Here is an 18,947-nt window from a genome sequence, read left to right on the forward strand (position 1 = left end):
TCCGTCCGGGGCGGGCCGGGGCGGCGCGGGGGGGACAGAGCGGCGGGGCACGGCCCGCCCGGCCCGCTCTCTGCCCCCGGAGACGAGCGCACCCGCCGCCGCGCGCCCGGCCCGGCCCTGGCCGCACGAATCTGCAGACCTGGAAATGTCACCCTCGGAACACATTCCGTGACGCGTTCGCTGGCGAACGGCACACACAAAAAAAGCTAAGAATACGCCGGGCGCGCAGGGCTTTGGAAGAGACCGGCCGCCGCTCCCTCCCGCAAGTGCGGCTATTCCGGAGGTTCCGAGCGAAGTGACAAGCAGCCCTCGGCCGACCCTCCCGGCGCTCGGTCCGCTCACTTTTGCGCGCCCGGCTCCTCGGCCCCAAGTTAGCCAAGAGCCCGAGCGCGGCGTCCGGCCGTGATTCAGCAGCGGCCCTGGGGAGGGGAGGAGGGAGGGGGACGACCGGGGGCCGGGATCGCGGGCTGGGGCCGGGCCGGGCCGGGGAAGGTCACGGAGCGCCGCGGGCTTCGGCCGAGCCCGGGCCCGGTCCGGTCCGACGGCGGCGGGGGAGCCGGGGCGGCGCGGGCTCCTACCTTTCCTGCTTTTCGGGGAGCTCCGCTTGCTCCGGGCGCTGGCTCGCTCTTCCTCAATCGCAGCTGCTATCTCGGGGTTGTCTTCCCCATTGTACCAGACCAGGAGCTCCTCGCCCGGCGCGATTGGCTGCGGGGAGAGAAGAGACAGGCGCCGGGCCAATCAGAGCGGCGGTTGTTGGCGGGGCGGGGCGGGGCGGGGGCGGCGCTCCCAGCTGGGGCGGCGAGCCAGGCCAGCCCGGCAGGAAGGGCTCCTTAACCCTTGGCGGCCGCGGGCAGGGCCCCTCTGCTGGAAGGAGGACCTCATTTCCCGGCCCGCCTCCTCTTCCCCCGGGTCCGCGCGGGCGGACCTACGGACCTGGCTGGGCGCGACCGCCGTCCACTCCAAACTGCCCTACACTACCGAAGCAGCTCACTGTTCGCAGCCTCACGACTGCCCACGCAGAAGGAAAAATAAAACACGGAACCATTTTGCCCACGAAATCGGAGCTGATGAGAAATAGCGTTAATTTAACAGAACCAGGTGCTTTGGGAAGAGAAGTGTTGAACGCTAATTAATTACCAGCGTACGTTTCGGATGCCAAGAGCAAGTTCAGCATGTTAAGGAAGAAGTGTATGTCATTGCACATTTAAAAACGCACAGCTAACGAGATCACGGGAATGCTAAAGTAAGAGGCGGCACGTAAGACGCAGGCGTCCGCGCACTCTACGCTCTAGGATCTGCCACCGACCTGCTCGAGCCCAGGGAGAAGCCACTGCCTCGCCCTCTGCACCAGACAACTTTTAAATTCCTAAAAGTACCTCCCAGGTACTATGCTCCTAAAACATGAACTCTTAACAGCCATGTGAGTGGCGAGGACATATACCACCACCATGCTGATTACGCGTAGAAGATCCTGAAGAAAAAAACACACCGAGTGTGGAAACATCACATTCCTCAACAGAATTTAAGGAATGGCTTAGTGGTTTCTCATCTATTCACAATGACTCATCTATTCAGAAAGTTCCAAGAGTAACAATACAAGTAAAATTCCAAGTAAAACCCACTGAATAAAGTAAGAGTCCATCAGCCCATACTGATACAAATAAATGAATGAAGTCAATAAGAAGGAAAGCTCTTCCTTAAAGTAGATCCCAACTAATCAATGAAAAACAAATAATGGAATTCGAAAATCACCATTTGGCAATCAGTGCAGTAATAATTGATTCATCAATAGATGCTAAAACTAGGAAGTAAATTTTGGGTGTAACTGACTATTAGCATGGTCTCAAAATACCTCCTCATAGAACATTCATTAATTACAAAGGGAAAAACAGTATCCTTCTAATTACATAAATCAACATCATGTGCCTCCTGATATAACGCACAGAAAAGAACATCACTTATGGAGATCTCTGCCTGAAGAGCATAACCATAATTTAATCATGAGACCTAAGAAAAGCCCAAACTGTGCGACATTCTACAAAATAACGGACCAGTCTCTCAAAACTGAAAGGTTATAAAAGATAAAGACTGAAGTACTGTCCAAACTAAGGAGACTGACGAGACATTATAACTGAATGCAACCGAGCATTCTTTTCCTATAAGGACATGAACAGAACAACTAACAGCATGTGAAAAGGTGTATAGATTAGCTAATAAAATATTGTGTCAGTATTAGCCTCCCGATTTTGATCACTGCACTATGATTATGGAAGGCGATGGCCTTGTTCTTAAGCGCAGGTGAATTCCATCGGAGATGCCTGTTGAGAAACAGCATAGCTCCTCATTTGAACATACCTTCCCATCTAGATAAAGCCCTTGAAAGTAGACATTACTTTGTTTCCTTCTCTGCAAAACTCAGTTTATATAGTCCAAATTTAAGACATTCTGAATTCTTTAAAAGAATATAACGACTGTTTTCTTTGCTCCCCCAGAGAAGGCTAAAACCTGCCATTTTCTCATCTTTAAACCAATGTACTATTACTTTCCTTCTTGAATCAGCTGCACCTAAACCAAAAAAACTTAATCTGATATATGGGCTTTTAATGAGTTGAAGTAATCATTACAGATGTCTTTTGGCATTCTGATGAGCTAAATCTGTTTCTGCTGAAGGGCAGGCTTTTTTATTTAAGTCAGCTATTTCTAGTTCCAAATGTATAGTTTGCTTCTCTACTATTTTGTAAGCCACATATTTATGAAATGGTGGTATCATATAATATTTGAAATGATTAGGGTTCATATAAGCAAGTGAGGACTTCAATAAGACCAAAGTAAGAAAAGAAACATGCAAAGGAGGGAGGAAAAATTATTCCAAATTTATTCCTAACCTAAACAGCATAACGGGAACAATGGCTACAAGACACCCACTGGGCATTTTCAAGATACCTCCCAGACTCTGAGCTTAAGTTTCCTTGCTCATCCACTGCAATCTTCTGCAGAGTACTAACTGTACTAGCAACTGTGTGAAGATAAACAACACAAACTCTTCATTTAGGACGGTACTCCTTTGTTGCAAAACACACAATGCAAAAACACAACAGAATCTGTTCTTAAATCTAATATAACACGTCTAAATACCTAATGAGCTGGTGAACATCTAGGTTAAGAGCAACCCGATTTGTTAGCTATTGAACAACCTGCAAAACTGTTAGCAAGTGGGAGATTATTGTATTATGGAGTTACAGCCTTCCCAACTTCGTAGTAAAACAGCTACACAAGAGACCTTTAGGAAGAGGAAAACAATCTATTTTATTTATAAGAGCACAGTTAAGATTTTGTAAGTCAAATTTCAGAGAAGAAAAATTATGTCCTAAACACATTAAATACAAACCCACATTTTAAAAAGTAAAGTCGATGGGGTGCCTGGGTGGCTCAGACAGTTGAGCATCTGACTTCGGCTCAGGTCATGATCTCGTGGTTTGTGAGTTCGAGCCCCACATCGGGCTCTGTGCTGGCAGCTCAGAGCCTGGAACCTGCTTCGGATTCTGTGTCTCCCTCTCTCTCTGCCCCTCCCCCACTCACACTCTGTCTCCCTCTCCTTCAAAAAATAAATTAACATCTAAAAAAAATTTTTTTGATAAATAAACAAATAAATAAAAAGTAAAGTTTAAAGTCCAAAAAACCTCTTTTGTGTATATTGTATTTTGATGTTCAACAAAACAACAACAAGAAGACTTTAAGATCTGTCAGTGTTTCCTTTGGGTTCTGACAGGCTTACAGAAGAACCAAGCACACTCTCTTATCGAAATATCAGCAAATATATATAAACCTGAAATCTTACCAGACCAATTAGGAAGGGGCAAGGTTCCAATAAATATTCCTGACACGAGGTCAAACTAAGAGAAATCCTCCAGAATTACAGGAACACACAAAGCACGTCAACACTCAGCCACCTACAATCTATCCCCAACATTTGCTCTCTTCAAAGTCACAGATCAGACGCCTCAACTCTCAAATGGATGAACTGAAGACTGAAATTCACCTTTCTCCCTGCAGGCCACTAGGCCGCACCTGATCTGACCCCTGGCCACCTCACTAGCCTCAGCTATCATTCCCCTCCTTGCTCTAGCCACACTGGCCTTTGTTCTATTCCTTAAAAAAAACAAAGTCTAGCTTATCCCTACTTTAAGGCCTTTGCTTCTACCGGGGCCCCTCTTCCTAGACTACTGTTCTTTCTGCAGAGATCTCTGTGTGCCTGGCTCCTTCCCATGGTACGAGGGTGGGGAGAGGGTCTTCACATTTGTCTTGTCTTCCCTGACCCATGAGGAGGGATGGAGATATATATATATATATATATATAAAACTATGTAATTTCACAAAATTATCATTTTACTCATTGTTTATTATCTGCCTCCTCTGCCATAAACTGTAGTCCCAGGAGACCAGAGACTGTCCTGTTCACTATCACAGGAGAACCCCTAGTACACATTAGACTCTCAATAAATGTTTATCAAAGTAATGAAGAGATGAATGAATGGATGACAGGCTAACAACTAACTTTCAGAAATTTAAAATAGTTTCTCATCATACTACAAACAAAACCAGTCTTGAGATTTCCTAATTATCTGGGTAATAGTTGAGGAGGCTATACATAGCCAAGAAGAACATCACACGTAGTTTCATTTGCAAAACCTAACCCACAGAAAGCTTTATCCGGAAGATTGTAGTGAGATAATCACTAGCAAGGAATCTGAAAGGTCTTGCGCATACGTGAGCAAACACCAAAGTTCAGGACCGGGGGAAGTCTGCAAAGACAGAACTATGTCACTTCAGACAGAGACAGGTAAGAATGGTGGTAGTCGTGCGCTTGGGAGCGCTTAGGTTAGGCTAGGAACTGCTCACAGAACCTCACCTACAGTGGCTCGTTTAACCTTCACGACACCCAGACGTGTTAACTGTGCTATTAACTCCATTTTCACAGAGGAGAAAACGAGAACGGTGTAAGCAACTTCTCATGGTCGCACATCTAGAAGCCCGGATTCACTCACAAGCCAGTCTGCTCCAGGGCCCCCCCACTCCTAACCACGGCATTACACCACCTCACCAAAAATAACAGCCGGCACGGCACTTAGCCCTGAGCAGGCGCTAGAGCTCTACCTCTACTCACCTACGTAATCATGGTAACACCGTGAGGTCGATACTGTATTTCTCTGTATCTTACAAACGAGGGAACTAAGGCACAGAAAGGTGAGCTGCCTACGGTTGCACGGCTAGGTAAAGTCCCAATGGCTTGCCCTGGGTCACACAGCAAGCCCAGATTTAATCCAGCAGTCGGGCTTCAGAGTTCACTCTCCCAGACACTATGCTCTCTTGCTTCTCACTGTTTCTCAGATTTGCTACCAGGGAGGTGAACACATTTTAACCGGAAGTCTTACAAAGGAACCGCAGTGAGGGAACGTCACCCCGGACTTGCTCTCCCTTGGAACCTCGCTTCTACTCCCTCGATCCTCTCCTATTCATCCCTTCGCCCGCCCTTCATCTCCACCAGGATTCTACCTCGATTTAACCAGATGTAATGCTCACTTTAAGTAAATTTGAGAGACAACGCGTGAATTCTCCAATCAAATTTTGACTCCAATTTCAAACTGCAGTGTAACAAAACCGTATAGTAGTACCTACTAGGAAATCACGCTATTACCGTCAGCAGAAAGAAAACGAGAACGAAGGTTGTGGACGTTTTAAATGAGAATACACCACAGAAAAATATCTCCTGCAGGGATTAGAATCAAGGACATGGGTGTATCTGAAGTAAAGGGCAGTCCCACTGGCTACAGATGACAGGAAAAATACAGCAGAGGAAAATTAAACAGCTCCGTGCTAACTGAACTTTCAGAAGTCCTCGTGCCCCCGCACAGGCAAATTTCAGCATGTTGCAAAGCTGACCACGGTCTTCAATGCTTGCTCATCGAGAGATTTCAACTCCGCGGAGATAATCTGTTTTCACGGACTGTCCCCCAGCCTATGACATTTTTAAATGGAAGTGAATAAACAGAAATGTGAATTACAGCAATTTTAGTAAACATATGTATTCCAAAAAGCAATCATCATCTATCTTTAGAGCCGTAAGACTCTCTAGAGAACGTTTCCGCGCACGATCGGTACAGATTCGCCTTCCCAGAGAACCTGAGCAGGGACAAAGACCCAGACTCGCCTGTTGCAGAAATAACGATGATACTCAGTGCTTCCCAATGTACTCAGTACCCTGAATGCACTCGGTGACCTGTGACCTCACCACAAACTCTAAAAAATGATCTGCCTCTTCTTTTCATCTCAACAACTAACGTCTCTAAATAAAAACTTGGCAGGAAGAAGAAACCCACTCTGTTTAATTTCCATTCTGAATCACATCTACAGAAGAGAAAAGCTAATAATCCAAGGCTGCCTTATACCGAAGACCAAGTACATGTTTTCGGTCAGCACAGAACCACCGCAGCTGGCGACAGTTGCTTACAGTCGACACGTCTGCCAGTCAGACCGTTCGTGACGCCTCCGTATCGTAGGAGGAGGGAAGTCGTTGCCACACACCTCACTCGTTGGTCTCTGCGAGGGGGCAGGGTGTAATTACTTAACGCGATCTTCGTGCTTTAGCGCACACAAAGCGGTGGCAACTGTAGATTTAAAACAAAGACCTTCCCGTGTGTTGATGAACCATTTTCAAATATAATCCTTCCAAGGTCGGCAAAGTCATTCTTGTCAGTTCCAAGTGAGGACAGTTTTTGCAAAACTGCACACAGAGTGACTAGAGCAGACCAGCTTTAACACTCTTACCTTTAAAGTTTTATAGTAAATGGCCCTGTTGATTTCCAGCGGAAACAAATTCTGCTCTTCTCCTGAGCAAGCCCAATTCACATACCGCAGCCAGTTTCCCTTCTCTGGATCGGTGGCATCAATGCACATCCATCCCAAATTTGGGTAATACACCTGGGGGGGAGGGGGAGGTAAACACCTTTGTTAAAATAGAAATGTCTTTAAAATGTGTCCAGTTTCAACTTTTAAGACAACTCTTTTTCGTCATATCCAAGTACTCTACAAAACGCTTCACAGAAACTAAATTAGCAGCAAAGAAAAGAAAAATAAAAGATAACAGAGATCCAAAACTGATAATCCTCATTACTCATTTTTCTATCTGGACTTGAGTCATTTTTCTCTCCTAAACCTAAACAACTGTAGTAATTGTGTTTAATGATCTCTAAATGCTCTGCAAATACTGTATGTACACAAAGACGAGTGACAGTCCTAGTCCCTACGTGAACTTGAGAAGAAGAGTGAGCGTCCAGCAATGCCCCATCGCACCCAAATCCCCTGAGTGTTCTGGGTTGTTCTGCAAGTCAAGTGCAGGGGCCTGGTCCTGCCAGACCACACGGTTTGGCGGGTCCCTTTACTGCAAGGCTGAAAAAGAACTTCAGTGAGTGAACGTGCAGTACGAAGGTCCACGTGAGTGACGGCGTACGAAGCCCTGGCAGACCCAGCTGACCCTCCAAACCTTATCTAAGCATCCGTCAGGACTAAGGTGTCATGGAACATACTTCGGGAAATATCAGTGTCCTTCCAAGACCGGAAACCCAAGCCGCTTTTCAGGACTCAGATCAAACTTACTCTTGCAAGAAACTTTCCCTGATCATCCACTCTTGGTCAATGTCCCCGCCCCACTGGCCTCTACCACGTGTCCAGCACTTCTCATTCCTTCATTTTAAAGAAAATCTATTTAGCAGCTATTTTTAACTTTTATCTTTGTACACACACACACACACATACACACATATATATAGATTTTTTTTTTTGTTTTTACTTCCCCCAAACTAGACCGTAAAAACACTTGATTAGGCACTGAGCTAGAGCTGCAGGACCAACTGGTGGTAGGCCTGTCAAAAATAAAGCGAAAGAAATGAGTCTTTTACTTCTCTTTAGGAAAGAAAGGAAAGACTCTCGATGCTTCCATTCCTTCCCTACGTATATGAAGCGAAGACTCCCGCCACTCATTTCTTCTCTCCTCTCCTCCCCACATTGCATACTCTTCTTTACTGCGACTTTCCTTCCGGAACAAAACTCCCACTCTCCACTCTCAGCTCTTCTGACCATACCTGCATCTCCAAGCCTGTGTCTGGCAGGGGGCAGCGCCCAACCTTACTGGGTACTAACCGTATTTCCTTCCTATTGGGAACTGGATGTCGGGCACAGTGCTATATGCTTTCCATCTTATCTCATTTAATAGGGTAGGTTCGTTATCATCTCCTTTTTTAACATGTGGAAGTTGAGGATCAAAATTCAACTGAACTTTCCCAAAGTCACCCAATTCAAAAAAAGAAAAGAAAATCTGCCTGACCTCTACCATATTTACCAGCACCTTCCTTGACCATCCTGCTTAAAAACTACAAATCCCTCTCTTCCCATCAGCCCCCAGTCATCCCCCCAATTTGTTTTTCTCCATAGCACTTATGCTCTTGTAAAGTATGAGATCTACTCAGGGACTTACTTTTTTTATCTGGTGACTGCATCGTCACACCAGAGTATAGGCTCCGGGAAGAGAAGACATGTTAGCCTTTTTTCATTCACTGCAGTGCTCCCAATATCTGGAGTGGTACCTGGCACCAAGTAGGCCCTCAATAAATAACTATGGAACGGATGTAAGGATGCTGTCACACATAAAGGTATTCAGGGCCATCCCCTGTGAGTTTATTCAAAAACTGTCTGGTTACTGAAACCCCTCTCTGCACCACTCCAAAGAAAAGCTCTCCCTGTTGCTGCAGACCCCTCTTCAAACTCACTCTCATTCACCCTCAGTGCATACAAGTATGCGTGCACACACACTCCCCCCCCTTTTTTTTTAATATTTATTTCTTTTTGAGAGTTGGGGGGGGGAAGACAGAGATTCCCAAGCAGCCTCCACACTGTCAGTACGGAGCCCAACGTGGGACCTGAACTCACGAACCATGAGATCGTGACCTGAGCCGAAATCAAGTCAGACGCTTAACCGACTGGGCCACCCGCGCGGGCCATCCACTCCTCTCCCTCTAAACAAAGAGAAAGGGAAGTCCCAAACGGTGTGTCACCAAGAGCCTCACAATGCAAATTTTAAAGTTAAATTTTAAATGCCAAAATAACAGAAGTGGCTTTACTTTAAAATGTTTAAGAGACGTCTGTCACATTTGTCAGCATGGTGAATTAAGTAAAATGGGAGCCGTCGCTACTTTTAACAGTCAGTCCACAGTAGGTAGTGACTTTGGGCTCATTTAGGGATCAAAAGCGTTGCTTTGGTTTATCACAGAGGATGGCATGGTCCTACTCACACCCCATCCGACGTACTGACACAGCTCCAGGAAACCAACGGGAGACAGATGGTGCTGGAAAACCCCACACAGTCAAAGAGGGCAGCTGGGGAGAGACACGAAGCCCACCCACCAACCTGAGGATATCAGCATGAGCCGTGCCAGAATTTCCTGACACCCTGGTCAACACTGACCTCTGCAAAGAGCAAGGCAGCCCACTCGAGTGAATTATTTATTTACGTAGGGTTCACTTTGTTTCAAAATCGATGGCAGCATCTGCTAAGTCATACTTAAACTGAAATATGTATTTCACAGAAAAAGATGAACACTTCAATTTTTTTAACGTGCAAAAATAATTCACAAAGGAATACACATGACCAAAATCTCATGGAAATAAATTAAGTTTACCTAATAATCATAAAATAACTTCAAATTAGATCATTTCTACCTAGCAGACTGGTAAAAAGAAATTTTTAAGAGAAAAAGGAAAAAAACACAGGACCAGAGAGTAGACATTCTCCCAAACAACGCTGATCAGAGAATAAATTGGTATCATTTTTTGGATGGAATTTATTAACAGTCCATGACAAAAAAAAAACAAAAACAAAAAAAAACCTTTAAAATGTACACACACTTTAGTGAGCATACACACTTGCAGGAATTTATTCTCATGAGATAATTGGCAATTGTACCAAGATGTATGTACAAAAATGTTCCTAACAGTGTGGTTTATTACAGACTGTTTCCAATTAGTTGCTAAGTGAAAACCACTACGGATTAGCTCAGTATGATAATCCATGCACAGAGCAGAATACTAAGCAGACCTAAAAAGCACTTTTGTACAAACTGTTAGTTTATGTGGAATCTTTTATTTTGTTAGATAATTCTATATCCCTTAAGAATTTTTCCAATGAACATACATGATTTCTACAATTGGAAGAAAACAAAGATAACCACGAGCTGGGGAAATATTTTTACTGGTGTAAAGGGTGCACACAATACTATTGATGACTGAATAAAGCTAGTCATAGAAAGTATGGCTTAAGACGTGCCATTTTTGTTTTCAACATATGAATGCCTGAGGAGAAAAATAAGCTGACACTAAATACATGAAACTGTCAGCAACGGTTTTCTCTGAGAAGCGGGATTATCCATAATTTTTGTTTTCTTTCTTCTGTTTATCTGAATTTTCCACCTTTCCTCCACTGACTTCGTATGATCTCAAAGTAAAGAAGGGACAGGGTGGGAGAGCAAATTCGTCTCTGGCATGAAACCCCACGTTGGACTGAAGGCCTCAGAGGCCCTACCGATGCTCCTCCTTCCTCCTGCCATCACCACCGTCATCACACACAGTTTAAATCTGCAGCTTTCTCATTTTTATTGAGAGTCTAACCTTATAGATAGAAACCGGTATGAAAACATGTTTTTATACAATTTCTACCTTAGCTGGCCAAACCTGGGCTTCCAATCAGAATCAATTTCAGTGACTGGCACACAGAACCCAAACGGTAACATGTGACAGCTCTGGCTTCACGTTAACCGCCAAAACTAGAACACAAAGGCGCTGCAGCCCTGTTAGGCTAGGGTAGTGGGAAACGAACTAGAATCCCTTCTTTCACACAAAGCGAGTGCAAAGGCAGGTCAAACTCCCACTCCAGCTCAAGCTCAATAAATGATATGCAACCAACCAATTTCCAAATCTTTAGAATGACCAAAAAATATTCGGCTGACTTGATCCCAGAGAGAAATATTTTCATATAATCAAGAATTTTTCCTCATCCAATCTATAGGAGTCCCTTTTAACAAAGCAAGGTATACCCTTTAACAAGGTATAACAAAAGGTACACCTTTTATACAAGGCAAGGCAAGGATACCTGATTGTGTATATACAAAACAATTTTTACAGATTAACTTCCAAGTGGAAATTCCTTCCTCGGAGAAACGGAGCTCAGGGAGAAGCATCTCCACACCAAGCCCCGGGCTAGATGCTTAATGAGGGATTTTATTTAGCTTTTACAGGAACCCTATGATATAGAAGTAAGCCCCTTTTATAAATCAAGACACTAGGAAAGGCTGCTAATTTTACTAGAACACTGAAGTCACTAAAATTCTGAGCCAGGATTCAAACCCGGTCCCCTCAGTTATGCTTCCATTTCAATTTCCCTTTTTCCAAACCTCTCCTCCCATCCTGGACCTTCCCTCAGTCACCCAAGCCTGACCTCCCTTCTGCCCTTACCACTGAGCACAGCCTGGGTATTAACTCTTTGTCGAACAAAACATAATTTTCACACCACCTAATTGCCATGCAATTTAATCCAATCCTTTTGAAATAGCCATAAAACCACCTACATTCAAAATCCAGTACACACCGCAATCTAAAAATGCATCAAAGTTAAAGACTCCTGAAGAACAGAGGATGCTTTGCAAAGGACGAACCAAACTGATAAAACATACTTACCTCCTGGGTTGGGGGTGAGGGTTTTCATTTAGATCCGTCCTTATCATTTACTTGTTATATTCTACGTGTGTTCATTCAAATTTGTAAACTCAAAAACCTCTCATTCAATTAATGCAAACATTCATCATTTGAATCCTCAACTGTTTGTCTAGGAGGTCCTTACCCACTCTCAACTTACAGTAACGAACTTTACTCTGACACAAATCACTGCCAGGGATTAAGACAGAGCACTGAAGATGCTTCCTCATACTGAATCGACTCTCATGCTGAGATACGTCTTGCATTCATCCAAACAACCCCCCAGCCCCCTGCAAATTAGAGTCTACAGTGATACAGCCTTTCTGTTGGCTGTTCTCTGGACTTGCCCTTCAAACAGCTCTGACACATTACTAATGGTGGGACAGAACCTCTCCGGGAGGTCCATGCTCCTGAGGCTCCTTTCCATCTTTATTCCTCTGGGGATCTAGCTTACTGCATTTCCAACATTATGATCCATACACTGTTTGCCACTTTCCCCGCCTGTTCCCAGGAAGAGACAATATCTATTCCCACTTGTGGAGACTGACAAAAGGAGTAAAGGGGAGACAGGAGGCTCGTGTCTCTACAGGCCCAACTTGCAGAGCATTTACTTCTCATGTGTTCCATAAGTAAACAATAACTCAGCTTGTAGAAGTCACTTTCAGGATTCCTCCCACCGCCCACCCCCCCACACACACACACACATACACCGTGTTAGAGCTTTTTGGTTCAAAATACAGCCCATACTCTCTAACATTAGAAGAGAAAAAAATTCAGACCACCTGGGTGGCTCAGTTGGTTGGGTGTCCAACTTTGGCCCAGGTCATGATCTCACGGTTCGTGAGTTCGAGCCCCGCATCGGGCTCTATACTGACAGTTCAGAGCCTGGAGCCTTCTACAGATTCTGTGTCTCCTCCTCTCTCCACCCCTCCCCGACTTGTGCTCCGTCTCTCAAAAATAAATAAATGTAAAAAAAAAAAAAAAAAAAAAAAAAAGACAAGAGAAAAATTCAGGGCACCTGGGTGGCTCAGTCGGTTAAGCCTCCAACTTCGGCTTGGGTCATGATCTCCCAATTCTTGAGTTCGGGCCCCATATCGGGCTCGGCGCTAACAGTGTGGAACCTGTTCAGATTCTGTCCCTCTCTCTCTTTGCCCCTCCCAACTCGTGTGCTCACATGCTCACTCGCTCTGTCTCTCAAAAATAAACAATTTTTTAAAAACAAACAAGTAGGGGCGCCTGGGTGGCGCAGTCGGTTGAGCGTCCGACTTCAGCCAGGTCACGATCTCGCGGTCCGTGAGTTCGAGCCCCGCGTCAGGCTCTGGGCTGATGGCTCGGAGCCTAGAGTCTGTTTCCGATTCTGTGTCTGCCTCTCTCTCTGCCCCTCCCCCGTTCATGCTCTGTCTCTCTCTGTCCCAAAAAATAAATAAAAAACGTTGAAAAAAAAAAAATTTAAAAAAAAACAAACAAGTAAATTAGAAATTCTAACTCTGGACTATGGATGCTTAAGAATCCCATATAACCCTATATATGATATGCAAAATGTTGTGTACATATACACACTTGTACATTTTCTGCAGAAATTTTCAAAAGGGCCCACAACCCACAAAAAAAGTAAGAACCTCCGGGCTCTGCTAGCGGGAAAGGCACAGAACAGGCAACCAGGAAGCCTGGACGCGAGGCCAGACTCTGGGACTGGCAGCTTGAAGGCATGAAGCAAGCCACCTCACACAGATTTCTCACCTGTCGAAAGACTTAGGGCATTTCTAGTATCCTATTATTCCACAAACAAAAATCTCCATTGGGTATTGCCAGTAATCTATGCAATACCACGAATATTATATGTCAGACTCGGTGCTCCAGAACTTAGGACACTGGTAAAAGCACATGCCAAAAGCTTAACAAATAGGGGCTAAAATAAAGGAATAAATGGACTCCCAGAGAGACTTTTTTTTTTTTTTTTTTTGCACTAGACCAAGCTGCCAATCTGTGTAAAAGTTAACTTATTTGGGAGGATCACTTACTTCTCTGTATTGCAATGCCCTCATCTGCCCTAAAGTTCCACAGAAAAGAGTATGATCGGCCTAGAAGCTTCTATGACCACCAACTGTACAGGTACTCCACTTGTAACTACCAAGTTCAAAATCTTTTCACCACTGGGGCACCTGGGTGGCTCAGTCGGTTGGGTGTCCGACTTCAGCTCGGGTCATGATCTCGTGTCTTGAGTTCGAGTCCCCTGTCGGGCTCTGTGCTGACAGCTCAGAGCCTGGAACCTGCTTCGGATTCTGTGTCTCCCTCCCTCTCTGCCCCTAACGCACTCGCATTCTGTCTCTGTCTCTCTCGAAAATGAATAAACATTTAAAAAATTAAAAAAAATTTTTTTCACTGCCATCAACCACATAGCTTCACAGTAAACCTAAGACACCAGTCATCACCACACTCGTCCCAACTTGCTTCTCCTTTCTACACACTGAGACCAGGGCTCAGCTAACTTTTTCTGTAAAGAACTAGGAATAAATATTTTCAGCTTTGCAGGCTGCACGGACTCTTGTCAAAACTCCTCAACTCTGCCACCATAGGGCCAAAGCAGCCATCGATAACATACAAACAAATGAACGCAGCTATGTTCTAATAAATCTTGATTTGTGAGCGGACATCTGAGTTTCATATGATTTTTATGTGTCGCGAAACATTTGATTTTTTGTTTAAACCACTTACAAATGTAAAAAGCACTCTTGGCTGTGGGACTGTAAACAACAGGTGGCAGGTTGCATTTCCATGAGACCCAGGTCTTTTCCTCTGGCACCGCCCCTCTGGTGCAGGTTTGGAAGATGGAAAGAAGAGCTGAGCAGTACTTTCTAGAAAAAGGTTCTACAGGATCAGCTGGCTGACTTCTCTGCTCTTTTTTCTTCTTGCCTCCGTTTTAAACTTAGAAATAATCTGAAATTCGAAGTGTTGAGCTAGGGGGCACCAGGGTTGGCTCAGTCGTTTAAGTGTGAGACTCTTGATTTCGTCTCAGGTCATGATCTCACGGTTCGTGAGAGAGAGCCCTGTGCCGGGCTCTGCGCTCAGTGCAGAGCCTGCTTGGGACCTCTCTCTGCCTCTCCCCTGTGCACATGCACGTGTGCAAGCTTTCTCTCTCTCTCTCAAAATAAATAAATAAACATTAAAAAAAAAAAAAAGAAGTGTTGAGCTAGCAAAGACTAGGGAATGCACTTGCTCATGTCTAATCTGAACAGTGCAGATGGATAAAACGTTTTTCACTTCCTCAAATGATTAAAGTCTTCTCATTGAAGAGCAATAATTCATCAATTTTAGTTGAAACACAATTCTACATCTTCCCACCATCCCCGATTCAAAAGTTATTTGTCTAAATGAATAACATGCAAACGGAAGTAGTGAACCATCAGTTTTCACTTATAAGAATGGGGCGGAGGAGGGGACCATTAAAAAGGTTAGCAATACTGGGTTTTAAAAAGCTAGAAAAAAATAGGTACTTTTGGTGGGTATACAAATCCGTGCAATCCTTCTGGAGGTCTGTTAGCAAAATTCACCAGAGACTAAAATGTAAATAACTTTTGACTTAACATTTATACTTCCAGGAATTTATCTTAAGAAGATAACCAGACAAGTCAGCACACATGTATACACGGTGAGTTTCATAGTCAGAAGAGTCGTTAATACCATGAAGAGATGAAAACTATTTAAATGACAACTGGTTGAATAGTGGAAGAATGCAATGGAATTCTATGTGGCCACAGGACATAATGATGCAGATGAAACTGTTTGACATGGGCACGTCCACAGCAAATTGAAAGAGAAAAACCCGTCACAAAACTGCATGTGCGCTTTGATCTCATTGCACGAAGCATCTCTATATGGTGTTTGTATATGCACCAGCCTGTGTGAGAGACAGAAGAAAAACAGGCAGAGAAGCACAGACTTGGAACGTTCACCAAAATACTCACAGATGATTTTTACTTTCTTGTTTATAGTGTTCTGTAATGTTTACGTTATTTTCCAATGAGCATGTATAACTTTTACAATTTAAAAGAGACTTATCAGAATGTACACCAAGAATGAACCCTAATGAAAACTATGAGCTTTAAGTGACAGTGATGTGTCATAAGTGCAGGCTCTCTGAAAGTCTAACCAATGCACCACCCTGGTGCGATGGCGGGAGGAAGGGGGGATGGGGTATGCAGGCACACTCTGTACTTTCTGCTCAATTTGCTCTGAACCTAAAACTACTCTAAAAAATAAAATCTAGGGGAAAAAAAAAACGCATCAAAACAATTCACGTGCCAACAACTCACAAGTGCAAAAGAAGCCATCTGAGACCCACGAAAGCGAATCTGAAAGGCTTTTGTCAGAAGCGCAGATCACCGCAGACCTCTCGGCACGGGTGGGGGCAGTCCCGGGAGTATCACACCAAGTCCAGCACTCCAGCTGCCAGCAAGCAGTTCCCCACCAGAAACTGCTCGAACAACTGCTCTCCTTTTAGGAGAAGCTGACTGTTTGGGGCATCACCCTGAGGATACTTTATTGTTCCTCTCCTGTTGTTTCTGATTGACTAGAATGTTTTCAGTGAAAGCTCAGGGGACGTAAGACTCTGTGAGACAATCAAGGGCTCAAGAAAAGCAATTTAACACTTGGTCTTAGTTAGCTTTAAGATGGAGTTCTAGCTGGGGCAAAAGACGAGGCTGCTAAAAGATAAGCAGGTCTTAAGGGGCTTTAACAGAAGAACAAATGCCAAGATGAGATTTCAATGATAAGCAGTTTCTCTTACTTGAATACAAGCCATTCTGATCCAAGTCTGAGGATCAGACCAAGGTTGGAAGAAATCACTGGGGATATACTAAATTTTACTTGGTGTTTTACTTTCTTTACAAGACACATGGACACTATAACTGCGGCTTCCTGTATTTTGCCGAATGCATGCCTCTACCTATACATGTATCTACTTTTATTTTAACAGAGCAAAGGCTTACAGGTTTCTGTACGGAATACGTACCTTGTAGTCGGAACTACCTGAGTGACATCCAGTTGTTTTTAATTCCAAGAAGGAAGAGCCAGCCTTGACAAGAACTGAAGTTTTAAATATAACAAGAACTGGCAATGTCAGAAGACTCACAAACTGTGGTGGTATGCACGTAGAAGTACCTAAGTTAACAATGCGATCTTAACATGTTTGTAAGTAGAAATCGAATCCCTAATATGTCATGGCTCCAAATTAGGATATTCACCAAGCTACTATGAACTCATACTACGTATGAATTTCAATACAAACGAAGTTTAATTTACAAAAGACACTATTAATGATTTATATGCTATGCCCAACAATAACAAACTGTTAAGGCGGGTAAATTAGGTACAATAAATTTAGGTATAATATTAATGACATTTGTTCAAGCTCAGCATTACACACACAGAACGAGAGAACACATCTCCTGGTTTCCAGACACTGTCCTCACTAAGATTAGCGCAGACCCGGTAGAACATATCTGTTAGTTTCCCTTGGGAAATTTCTAAAATTAAAAATGCAGTTTATTTGGGGGCATACTTTTGTGGTCCAGACATTTTTAATCATACAGGCATTATCTGGAGTAATTAATATCATTTTTTGGCTGGGCAGTTTTTCTACAAATATAAGCGCTCTTTCACCTCAAAAGTAGTGAAATAGCATAATGTGATTACTCTCACGCTAACTGCTCATTTCCTAAGGCCCTTCGGGTTAACTGTCATCAGATTTATTATAAGGGACTCACGACAAATACAGAACCTCAAGATTACTGGAAGAAACCAGAGGAATCTTCAAGTTAAGAAACACTGCTCTGAACACTGAGACTGAGAACAGCAGCGACATACCTCAGATGTACAAATGTCACAGAACTTCTTGATGTAAAGTATCCAGCCATTTCCTAGGCATATTTTGTTTTTAGGTCCGTGTATGTTTACGTGTGAAACAGATGTGATTCCATTTAAGACAATCTGATAGGAATGCTTTTCCTAACCACCGAAAAACTTCACTTGCTTTGCAAAGGGAGTCACACACCACTGAGATCCTATCAGACCACGAGAGCTTCCCCAGAGCACCTGATCTGAACAAAATTCCACATGCGTGATGAATTTGCATGCAACGCTCCAGGAAGCAGTAACAACCTATTTACCTTCACAGCTATCTTAATGAGGGATTTCTTCTTGTCCCCGTTTTTAAATTGAGGATTTTAGGGCCCAGAGGTTAAGTACCCTACACCCAGAGTCACAAGGCTAAAATAAAGGTAGGATCTGAAACCAGGTAATCCAATGAAACATTTTTAAATGCCTTACTGTCGGGCAGGAGACACGGGTCCTAGCTCTGCATCAACACCACTCTCGACACGGGTCCTCACGGGGAGGAACAATTCACCTCTGTTCCTGACGGCCTCACCTCTGTAAGAAATGTGCTAATGCCCTACTCTGTCCTCCAGGATCATAGTGAGAATAGGAAATGCACAAAATTAAAGCCTCCTGAGAAGTCCGAAGCACTCTATAAATATGCCATGTGCTAAATATATCCAATTCTGAATATTCCAGCAACACAGAGATTATTTTCTAAAACACAGAGAAGACCCTAAGAGTGTTTTATTTGTGGTCACCTCAGAGTGTTCTTTTATGGTACCTATTTGGAAGCCTGCAATGGGACAGACCAAAGTCTTGGTTGTAAAGCAAAACACCCTGAACAAGGCAATATAAAAACTGGATGTGACATTCATCATTGAGGACACTCAAGCCGCTTCAAAATACAAATGTAAATGGCGGTCTGTATCCAAAGAAACACATTTTCTCTTTAATAAAAACATTTTTGATTTTAAAGAACATAGTAAGCGAACTATTTTAATTTCAAATGTCGAATCCTGAGAGAATAGAATGATTTCTTTAAAAACGTACTGAATGCTGATAAACAAAGAACCAGAATTCTTTCTTACCTCCCACATGTACACATTATTCTTAACCTGAGATCTTTTTTTCTTATCACCAACAAATGGCCCAAACTTTTTGCCTTTTAAAATTGGTTTAGTGGCCCAGACACCTAGAAAATAAAACCAATATTTTTATAAAGTATTGTGGTTAAAGATCAAAGCATTAAAGTCAATTCTGTTTCACAAAAT

General features: G+C 43.6%; 1 protein-coding gene across 8 annotated transcripts in view; it reads right to left on the minus strand.

The window, feature by feature from the left end:
- PRDM2 (PR/SET domain 2) overlaps positions 1–18,947 on the minus strand; it is a 122,960-nt gene that overhangs the window by 69,780 nt on the left and 34,233 nt on the right. For 7 of the 8 annotated variants that reach the window (XM_049618048.1, XM_049618052.1, XM_049618053.1 and 4 more), the window contains 3 exons: positions 18,765–18,868; positions 6,826–6,978; positions 579–705 (listed from right to left, as the gene is read on the minus strand). In XM_049618048.1, the coding sequence (XP_049474005.1) occupies positions 579–705; positions 6,826–6,978; positions 18,765–18,868 (384 nt within the window). The remainder of the gene's footprint in view (positions 1–578; positions 706–6,825; positions 6,979–18,764; positions 18,869–18,947) is intronic. The other variant, XM_049618051.1, reaches the window with a different exon arrangement.

Source organism: Panthera uncia (genome assembly GCF_023721935.1).
Source record: "Panthera uncia isolate 11264 chromosome C1 unlocalized genomic scaffold, Puncia_PCG_1.0 HiC_scaffold_4, whole genome shotgun sequence".
Taxonomy (NCBI): Eukaryota; Metazoa; Chordata; class Mammalia; order Carnivora; family Felidae; genus Panthera; species Panthera uncia.